The sequence below is a fragment of the Lolium perenne genome, chromosome 3 (genome assembly GCF_019359855.2).
Source record: "Lolium perenne isolate Kyuss_39 chromosome 3, Kyuss_2.0, whole genome shotgun sequence".
Classification (NCBI taxonomy): Eukaryota; Viridiplantae; Streptophyta; class Magnoliopsida; order Poales; family Poaceae; genus Lolium; species Lolium perenne.
Genome location: NC_067246.2, coordinates 351,520,580 through 351,531,008, shown reverse-complemented (window position 1 = coordinate 351,531,008; position 10,429 = coordinate 351,520,580). Strand labels below are relative to the sequence as shown.

The 10,429-nt window shown below is 44.2% G+C and overlaps 1 protein-coding gene across 1 annotated transcript; it reads left to right on the top strand.

Moving 5' to 3' along the window:
- The first annotated feature begins 5,266 nt into the window (after nt 1-5,266).
- Nucleotides 5,267-7,037, top strand: LOC139838339 (uncharacterized). Its single transcript, XM_071827748.1, has 2 exons — nt 5,267-6,375; nt 7,025-7,037. The coding sequence occupies exons 1-2, from the start codon at nt 5,267-5,269 to the stop codon at nt 7,035-7,037; spliced, it is 1,122 nt and encodes a 373-aa protein (XP_071683849.1).
- Nucleotides 7,038-10,429: the final 3,392 nt, after the last annotated feature.

The following is a 10,429-nucleotide window of genomic DNA, read 5'->3' as shown; positions in this document are numbered from 1 at the left end:
ATCCATTAACTCACTGTCTTCGATTTGCTTATGGCAGCCTTTCACTGTCTAGCCATCCATGGGTGATTGAAGGCTACAAATAATGATGCCACAACACGGTATGGATGGTTCGAGTTCTCTCCTGGCAGCCTTTCCATGTATTATCTACGTCTGCTTATTCGACTGCTTACCATCAAGTTATATTAATTGTATCAATGTTTAAGTTTTACAAGTATGCGAAATGCGGGTCCCGTGTGGCAAGCAGCTTCCCTACTGATAGTAGATTTCAGATAGTGTTTCTGAATTGATTACCAGTACGAAAGTCAGGAACCTCCTTATGGTATTGGTTAGGAATAGTAGATATCTAATTTTATCTCTACGAGAAATAGTGAAAAAACAGTAGCTGCCATTTTTTGCTGAAATTGTTGTCGACTGTAATGATATAGGTATCTGAACCATAATTCCTTATGAATATTTCTCATTGTAAACTTAATATACATTTTGACGTGAAATACCCTATATGTTTCTGTAGATTTGATTTTTCAACGATGCAGTTGATGTATTGCCCCCAGTAGTCCAGTTTCCACAATGATAAGTACTTCACACATTTTCCATCCACCTACGGCTGGTGTTTATGTTGAAATCACTTTTGGCTTGGTATCATTGAAAAACATGCTTCTTCCATCTTGAGATTGAGAGTTTTCCTTTTGTTAGTGTGCTTATTTTTGTGTGGTACCTAATAGGACCAAATGCATTACATAAGCATATAGATATTGCAGCATCTATTTTACCTTTCATGTTGTTAATTAAATTGCCCACTCTTCCATTATCGTACAAATTCATCCGACTAGATTTTCAATCGCTATAATTGAGTTGGTCAAAGTTCTAGATTGTATATTAGATTACCACTCATGTACATGTTTCTTACTGTAACTAATTTTAGGCTTAATAGGTTTTCTCCATCAGTAATATGTAGCATTTTTATTCACCAGTTAATGGAAAGATGAAAATGTTAGCCACAGAGGCAACCAAATTTTTTAGGCTTAATAGGTTTTCTCCATCAGTAATATGTAGCAATTTTATTCACCAGTTTATGGAACTGAAAAAAATTTCACTGTATCTAATTAAATTATGCCAAGCAGCCATTACTTGGATTTATAAGGTTACTCTTCATATGCATTCCACCATTATTAGAAGGCTCTTTAACCATGTGTGTCTTCACATCATCAGATGTGTCCACGAAAACTGAGTCTGTAGTTCAGCTAGGTGTTCAATGGTTGCCTTGGTTGGCAGTGCCTTAGTGGCAGTGCCTTAGATTCTGCACAACTTGATAGCGAATTTATAATCACTGTATTTTGTATTGTCAGGTTCTGGATATGGGGAACTATTAATGTAGCAATGGATGCAAGAATGGTCTATTGAAGTTCATTTTCACACCCTTGAATAAGTAAGGGGACTCTCTACGTATAGCTGTTTTTAAATTATTTATCAGTGAGGTCACGTCTTTGTTCTCTAGACAAATGCTAAATATTGTGTATCTTAACTATCTTAGTGGACAAGACATGCTAACAAGTCTGGAAAAAGCATTTGGGGAATGAGAAAGAACTACTTCTCTTAAATCTACAAATGAGGTACACCTGTCGCATTATTTTTTATCAAACATGAACTCTTAACATTTCTATCATTTGTCTCGCTTTTAACTGTGGTTAATTTTATGTTCTCATTTACAGTGGTATTTCCTTTTGGTAGTGCAAGTACCTGTTGTGGCCATGTTTTCTTTGTGCTGCTGCGGACCATGTCTCGAGAATGTCCATGAGCTGCTTATGTAGATGTTGCTTTTGCTGTTACTACCTTCTATTGCTCTTCATAGAACGTTCTTCTATTTCTCTGATTCTATATCAGCTTTGCTGCTAAGTTTGTAGTTGTATGTGCTTTATCCGAGTTTCAACCTAGCAACATCATTTTGTAAAGTGTAACAAATGTATTATTCTATTGAAAATTATTTTTTATCGTTCTTATGAAAATTACCATTGACACGAGCTCCACGGGATCGTGCGCCAAGGCGCACATCCAAATCTTCTGTAGAGAATAGCTGCGAGTTAAAGTGCGTTTCTCAACATCACTGCCAACATGATTAGTTATAACATGATTGGTAAATGTACTACTAAAATGCACTATGCTATATTTAGGGGCAAACTAAGAAAAGTGCGGCTAAAGATATAAGGGGCATTTATAGAAGTGTCTCTAAACATATATAGAGGCGTTATGGCAAAGTGCGTCTAAATATATTTAGAGGCACTATGCTAAAGTGCGTCTAAAGATATTTAGAGGCACTATAGAGGGACTATGCCAAAGTGCCTCTAAAGATATATATATATATAGGGGCATTCATAGAAGTGCCTCTAAAAATAGTATTTTTAGAGAATTTATTTTTAAAATACGGCTATAACCTTTAGCAACATCTTTTAATTGGGCACTTTTTTAGTGCCTCTCAAAATAATTAGAGGCATTTTTCTATTTATAAGGGCACTTTAAAGTGCGGTAAACACTATAGATCGCAGGCCGATGGCAAACTTTTCGTCGGACGACTCGGACACCGTCCATCTCCGCTCCATCCTATGGCTGGCATCCTAATGTTTTTTTCCACCCCGTTAACACATTGACCCGTCCCTGCATGGGCCGTTAATTCAGCATCACCCCATCGTTCCCTATCGCAGCAGTATTCGCGTCCGTTGACTACATGCGGCTCCTCCGATCTGCTCCGGCGGTCTCATGCCTGCAGCACCCTCCTCATCGTTCCGCTACTGCCTCCATCCTCTTCCGCCGCTCCATATTCCTGATTCCCAGCGCCCAACGACCTGCCGCTGCGCTACGCTTCTAATTCCCACCCGCTCAGCGACCTACCGGCGCGCCACCGGACTAGCTACGTAGTGCTGCGACCCGCCGCCATCGATCCAACAATGACTGTTGGCTTTGACCACACCGTCTGTCCTTCAAGGTTTCACTCGGAAAGCAAAGGGCCATGTTGATTTGATCGACTATACGATTGGGTAATTGCATCTGATCTGTAACTGGAGTGCTCATCCTTGTATTTCACTATTTCTAGGTAATTAATGTGATATCTTTTTCTGCTTCTGTGTAATGTATGTGATGATTTGCTGAATGATTTTACGCTTTGGCTTGATCATGCTTCCAAGCCATGGAGATTTATTCATACACACAGAAATTTGGCAGCAACCAATGTTATAGTTTATTTTTAAAATTTACATGCTTTTACCTAGTATTTCTTATGCTGCCTTATAGTAAGTATGATGCTTCTAGTTAGACCATGCTTCCCAATTACTATTAATTCGATTCAAAATTATTCCATATTTGCTTCCATACCCAACTGATTTATCAAAGGTCATATATATGGTATTTTAAAAGAAAATCCAGTACATGATTCATTTATGTTGCTTATGACTACCTTCGTTCCTGATGTTCCAACGCTGTTGGCCCCGATGGCGGCTGGAATGCTAGGTAGGCGTAGCTGAGGATCAGAGTAAGGCATGTGGGCGCATGCAAGACGCATCCGACAAAACATTGTTTTCATATGCTTTTCTTTTCAAGGTTTCGGATGCAATTCATGCTTCCTGCATGCATGCCACTAGTGTACCAATGCTTCTGGAATTTTTTATGTTTCCAAATATTCAGATTTTTATGTGCTTCTATGGAATTATCATTTATGCTTCGACTTGATCATGTTTCCTAGCCATGAATATTGATGCTTCTTGTTTGACCATGCTTCCCATTTAGTATCAATTTGTTCCATCAATACTCCATATTTGCATTGATACCCACCTGATTTATCGAAGGTTCATGATGATGGGCAAATGCTCATCATCATGATGATGGGCAAATGCCACAGAGACCTCATTATTGGTCGGAGTGCTGGTGTTCTTTTGGATATTGTTGGCAAGGTAGAACACGTGCTTCGGTGGCTCATCTGGGTGGCATGCCATCGCTATCACGGTGGAACATATCGGAGATTTACCCATATGGCACAATACCAAACCGTGGCCATGATCCATTCTTCTTGTACTTCTATATGAAGCAATTTATGATACCATTGGAGCATTTGCTTTTTTGTTTGTTTTGAAAGCAAATTATATTCTCTTTGGAAGCATTTTTTATGGAAACTAATCTTTCTTCCGAGCAATGTAGTGTTACCCCAAAACATTTATGTTGCCATTCGAATCACATTGTTTATGCGTTGGAAACTAAATTCTTTCCAGTTGGAGCAATTTTTCCAGTGGGAGCAATTTAAGTGAAAACATTTATAATCTCTACCAGAAGCATTGTTGATCGAAACTAATATATATATTTTCCCGGTTAAGTTGGAAGCAGCCTCGTCGATCGTGGAAGCAAAGCCTTTTCTATTTTGAATCATTGTTGGTAGAACACCTATATCTCATTGGAAGCAATATATGAGGGATCCACAAGAGGCCTGCTGTGTAGTTTGACTACATATCATTTTGACGAAAACTTCACATATAGGCTAAAATTCATGGAAAAAATACTACAAATACATGTATTTGATATCACAACTTTGTACTCCTGGCTCCGTGAGTATTAGACGGAAGCAACTCTTTGATCTTTTAAAGCATATTTATCTATGTCAGAAACAAAATATATCAAACTATCATGTTGTCTGAGAGAAGAAAAAACTAGTATTTGTACTGGAGGCAAAATTAAGTCTCAACGAAAATCAAATGGACTGCAGTTGGAAACAAAATATCTTCGCATGGAAGCAACCAAGAGGACTATACAATTGTAAATAAAATTTCTTCATATGGAAGCAAATTGCATGGCGCTAGCAGTTTGTTCTGTCGAGAATCAAGGGAGCTGTTATTAGGAGAGTAATAAATTCCCATTATTAGTAGTAATGGCGCTGCATGCAAACAAATTGAAGGGCCTTTTGCTGGCCAATTCCACGCTCTAGATGAAAGCAATCGTGTGGTTCGGGACTAGTCCGATGAAAAGCAAAGGATCGGCATCCGATTACTAGTGGTGCCCTTAAAGTGCCCCCGAAAATCAGCTCTCCCGTAGTATCGTGATCAATAATCCTACAGTGTGTACAACCTGATGAACCACAAGGTCCACAGCGACCTGATTCGAGATCGTACGTGTACTGAAAATCAGTTCCTGATTCGTAATCTTGATCCGACACGGACATGTCTATACTATGTCTCTACTTGTACGCACAACCTCAACCGGAAACAAGGCAGCTCCCAAGAGATCATTCGGCATGCACGCGCCGTCGTCCCTTTCCGAGTGGCCGGACCTGCCGCAAGACGTGCTCCGCGAGATCTCCGGCCGCCTGCGCGACTCCGGCGACTTGGTCCGCTTCCACGCCGTCTGCAAGCCATGGCGGGACACAGCAGGGACGCCGACGACGACGAAGCAGTGCCTCCTGCCGTGGCTCCTGGCGCCGGACAAGAGGTTCTCCATCTTCCTGAAGCTGAGATGCATCTTCTTAAGGACGAGCTACCGCGCGCTGCCGCCGTTCTCCTTCCGCGAGAGGAACTGGGTGACCAGCGAAGACGGCAGAGCCGTGTGGTACTTGGCCGAGGGCCCGAACCCCAGCCTCCGCGACACTCTCACCGGAGCCGTCGCCTTCCTCCTGCCTCCCTTCCCGCAAAAGAGCGGCCGGTGGGAGGGTCCTCCAAGCGGGGTCGTCTACCGCGATGGCACAGTTTTTCTTCGCAGACGCTCCTACCATGACCATGACGGCACGGCCAAGTTGAGGGCGGCGCTCCTGCGTCCCGGCGACGCCGCGTGGATGGTTGTCGAGAGGACGTTCCGGTCCGCCGACTTGAAAAACCTCTACCTCTCCTATTACCGCGGAAAGATGCTCATGGTCGTCAACGGGCCAGTGGTGACGCCGGACGACGAGGCTGGCGTCGGCGACGTGCTGGCGGTGCAGAGGCCCTCCACGCCGTGCGAGATGGAGGATGATTACTTCTACGTGCAAAGCTACGTGGTGGAGTCCGGTGACGAGCTTCTCTGCGTGTCCATGTACGTAAGAAAGGATTACCCGCGAGCGTTCGGTGGGAAAGCCAGTGTTTCGGGCCTGCTTGGCGCGCTCTTGGTGAGGGTGCACGCGCTCGAGGATGAGAACCGGTGGCGGTGGGTGAGCAAACACGGTGGTAGCCTGTCCGATCGAGTCTTGTTCCTTGGGTATCCCAACAGCTTCGCCGTGGAATCCTCGCGGCTGAGCGGCGACGCTGTGAGCGGGGGATGTGCCTATTTCGTCTACCAGGATCTTCACGTCAAGCGAAATCAGCCATGCTTCGTGTTCAGATACAACCTCATCGAAGACAAGGCCATGCTTGTGGAACAACTGCCTCAAGGATGGTATGGCGATGTGTGCACGTGGATTTTCCGCCAGCCCTCTATTGCGCCAATCCAGGTATATATACAATATGTGAAAAATATAATTTCGTATGTAATTATAGTACTTACTCCCTTTGGAAATAAACTTTATTTTGTTTGTCCAGGAAATCGTTGAGAATCGAAAATGGTGGAAGAAGAAGAAGTCGCCTATTGCTCCAACACCAAAGATTCATTTTCATCCCGAAAGATTTCAGCCACAATGTTACCACCCAAATTTCAGGATTTTGGTGCGCAGCCTACCTCGCAAGGTGGATATATTTCAGCTACAGCAGTTCTTCAAAGCATGGAAAAGTATCATGCTAGGATAATCTGCAGTTGTGCATTGGTCAGACCGGTGGACGTTTTTGGTGGCGGCTGAGCGGCGTTGCATCTTCCGAATCGACGACAACGAGTCTTGGCAGCATAGCGCACTAGGGTCTAGGTGACGTTCGCGTGTCGATGGATGCGTGCAGGGTGGAGGTGATGTGGCGGCATCCTGGCAAGGGGCTATGGGGATCTCTCCTCTGAAAATGGACTAGCGGTTTGATGATGGTGACGGCTTCAAAAGCGAGAGCATGAGGCGCTCTGCGAGTGTATGCTAGACTGAATGTGTACTCCTATTCTGCCATAGGCTGACTCAGTGATGTGCCTAGTAGTTAGTTGGTGTTGTGTTGTTCGTGTTTCTAGGGCATGGAGCCCTAATGGCATTACCCATTATTGGGTTTATAAGTGTCGAGTGGTGGTCTCGGGTTATGTGGTGTAATATTTTGGCAGATTTTTGTTAAATAGAATCTAAATAAAAGCCATATGTATCGATTGATGTAAAGGTTGGGGCTTCCCCATTTCCAAGAAATATAAGTAACAACAAGGTGTCAAAAAAGTTCATGATTGTAACAATTGCGACAATACAGGAATATGTAGTTTCTCTCACATCTCCCAACGAACTGGTCAGTGCCTGCTTATACATGCTAAATTAGATAATTCATATTAATCCATCGCATGTGTATATCAAATAAATAGATTCTTCAAGACTCCTAAGTGTGTAACAATCTTCATCTCAAAAAAAAGTGTGTAACAATCTACCTATATGTCTTTTTCATCATGCACACACAGGTTTTTAACATATGCATATATCCTTGAGATGAACTTGGTACCAAGAGTTTGCTTAAGAGTATTTCCGCAGTATGTTTCACTTCCTTCATGGCTTTTTTAGTCAAAATGTCTTCTAATGGGGAAATAGGAACCAATTCTGATAATTAAGCTGTAGATGCAATGATGTTTCACAATTTAGGTTTACAAAGATTAGGGTTTAGCCCCATCTGTATCAAGTCGTTAGCCAATGTTAGTCAATTTGCATTCTGTAATGTAACTTGCTGGTCTCTGGTTTTTTTTTCTCAGAAGAACAATGAGCCGATTTCTGCTTATATTGCTGATGGTGAGATGTCCATCCTTAATTTATTTGGGTTATAGAGCCATTGCCATCACATGGGTCATCGATGCCACTGAGGCAAGAACTTAGAAGCTTATGGCGGCAATTGCCATCACCGACGGTGACAAATGTTGAGCATCTAACGAAGGAAACAATAGTCCTTACAGTTATTGTGATGGCTTTGCAGGGTAACGTGTCATTCATTCATTTGTTAGTCGGCTCCAAAGCATGCATACAATGGATATCATGTACTAAGGCCTTTTATAAAGATAGAGACGATTGCTTCACTAGGTATTGAGTCTCTTGCTGCTAACATGGTTGGTTCACTGATCTATGCAACCTGCTAGGTTGGCTTAACTACAGATCTATCTGACCTACTTTAGACAGACTGGGTGAATCATAGACCATATGGTTCTTCTCAATGTAGGACCGCATGAGCATGTGATGTTTTGCCTTGGATAAGCAGAATCAACTGCTTTATTATCTACCAATGAGCTATAGGTTCCCACTCATAGTAGTTGCACCAGATATATATATTACTGAAATTTCCATACATAGTCAATGTCACATATGCATTGAACAGCCAATGTACTCTCAACAGCGCGGTGTGCCGCAGCGCCCCATCTTGCTAGTTATACTATACTAAGCTCTCAGATAAAATAATTGCAATTTGTAAGTTGTTTTGTTTGCTTTAACATTATCCAACACGGGGAAACTCATGACAACACAGGAAACTAATTGCAGCCAGGGGCGAAGCTAGAGGTAAATATCATTGGGGTCAGCTATGCTAGTTATGCATGATCTTGTATTAATAAGCTACGTGAGAGATTAAATTAGTGAAGGTTCCCTGAAATTTGTTGGGTTCATCTGAACCCAACTCTTGTGTACCAGCTCCGCCATTGATTGCAGCACATTATACGTTGGAGAAACAAGCAACACGGAATTAATACGTGATCAGTACTCGTACGTGTATACGACCTGGTCGATTTGGTATTCATGATCCGACACGGATACGTGTATAGTATGTCTCTACTTGTATGTACCAAGGGGACTGCTATGCAGTATGCACTCACGCACACCTCGATCGGAAGGAAGCAGCTCCAGAGAGATCACTAGATATGCACGAGCCGTCGTCCCTGTCCCAGTCGCCCGAGCTTCTACCGGACGTGCTCCGCGATATCTCCGGCCGCCTGCGCGACGCCGTCGACTTGGTCAGTTTCCACGCCGTGTGCAAGCCATGGCGCGATTCACACGATCCGACGAGGAAGCAGTTGGGCCTGCCATGGCTCCTCGCGCCCGACATGATGATGACTCCGCTGTCCATCTTCCTCAATATGAGATGCATTTTCTCCAGGACGAGCTACTGGGCGCTGCCGCCGTTGTCCATCCGTCATAGGAACTGGGTTGCCAGCGCCGACGGTACCGGCCTCTGGTACTACGGCGAGCGCCCCAGCCCCAGCCTCCACGACGCTATCACCGGAGCCGTCACCCTCGTCCTGCCCGCGTTCCCGCAGGAGAAAGGCCGGTGGGAGGGTTCTCCCGGTGGCATCGTCTACGGCGACGGCGCCGTCCTTGTGTACCACATCTCTCGGCTGGGGCAGGCCGACGCGACCAAGACCAAGTTCAGGGCGGCGCTCCTGCGTCCCGGTGACGTCGCATGGATGGTTGTGGAGAGGACGTTCAGGTCCCCAGAGTTTCTCGACCTCTACCCTGTGTATCACCGCGGAAAGATCCTGATCACCGCCGGTGATACAGTCCCGACGCCAGACAGCAGCGAGGTAGCCGTCGGCAACGTGCAGGTTGTATCGAGGCCATGGATGCCCTCCGAGTTCGATCAACACTACTGCCAGCGCTACTACGTGCTGGAGTCCCGTGGCGAGCTTCTGTGTGTGTCAGTTTACATTAGCCACCATTACGTGTTCGCTGGGAAAACCAGTGTTCCCGGCCTGGTTCGCTCCATATCGATGACCGTGCACGGGCTACAAGAGGAGGAGTGCTGGGTGAGGAAAGACGGCGGGAGCCTGGCTGATCGCGTGTTATTCCATGGGTGGCCCAACAGCTTCGCCGCAGACGTCTCGCGGCTCAGCGGCGATGCTGTCAGTGCTGGATGTGCCTACTTCGTCTATCGTGATCATGATTTCGGGCCATATCAAGCATGCGTGTTCAGGTACAACCTCTTAGACGACAAGGTCAAGTTTGTTGAACGGCTGCCTGAAGACTGGAACAGTGATGTGTGCATGTGGCTCTTCCCCCAGCCATCTATTGCTCCAACTGAGGTATACATATCTACACCTAGCAACAACAGAATAGTAATGGTTGCCATTCATATATTCATTGAAATTCTTCAAGTTTACATTCATCCAACAAATAATCTTATTTTGAAGTGCCCATACATGCATGTATAATGAGTTGCTCGGAGGAATCATCTTTGGCTCATAGGTGCATATGCACCCGTTGTCTAAAAATAACATTTTAAAATGTCCAAAAAATTTGAAAACAAATATGCGCGTACATCTTGACATTCTATGTTCACACACAGTAAGTTTCGCAAAGAAGAGATATTATTTATGGGTTGTGTAAAAAAGACAATTTTCAGTGATCCTAAAA

What these genes read in the sequence shown, in the direction of transcription:
- LOC139838339 (XM_071827748.1), top strand. Translation starts at nt 5,267, where the DNA reads ATGCACGCGCCGTCGTCCCTTTCCGAGTGGCCGGACCTGCCGCAAGAC.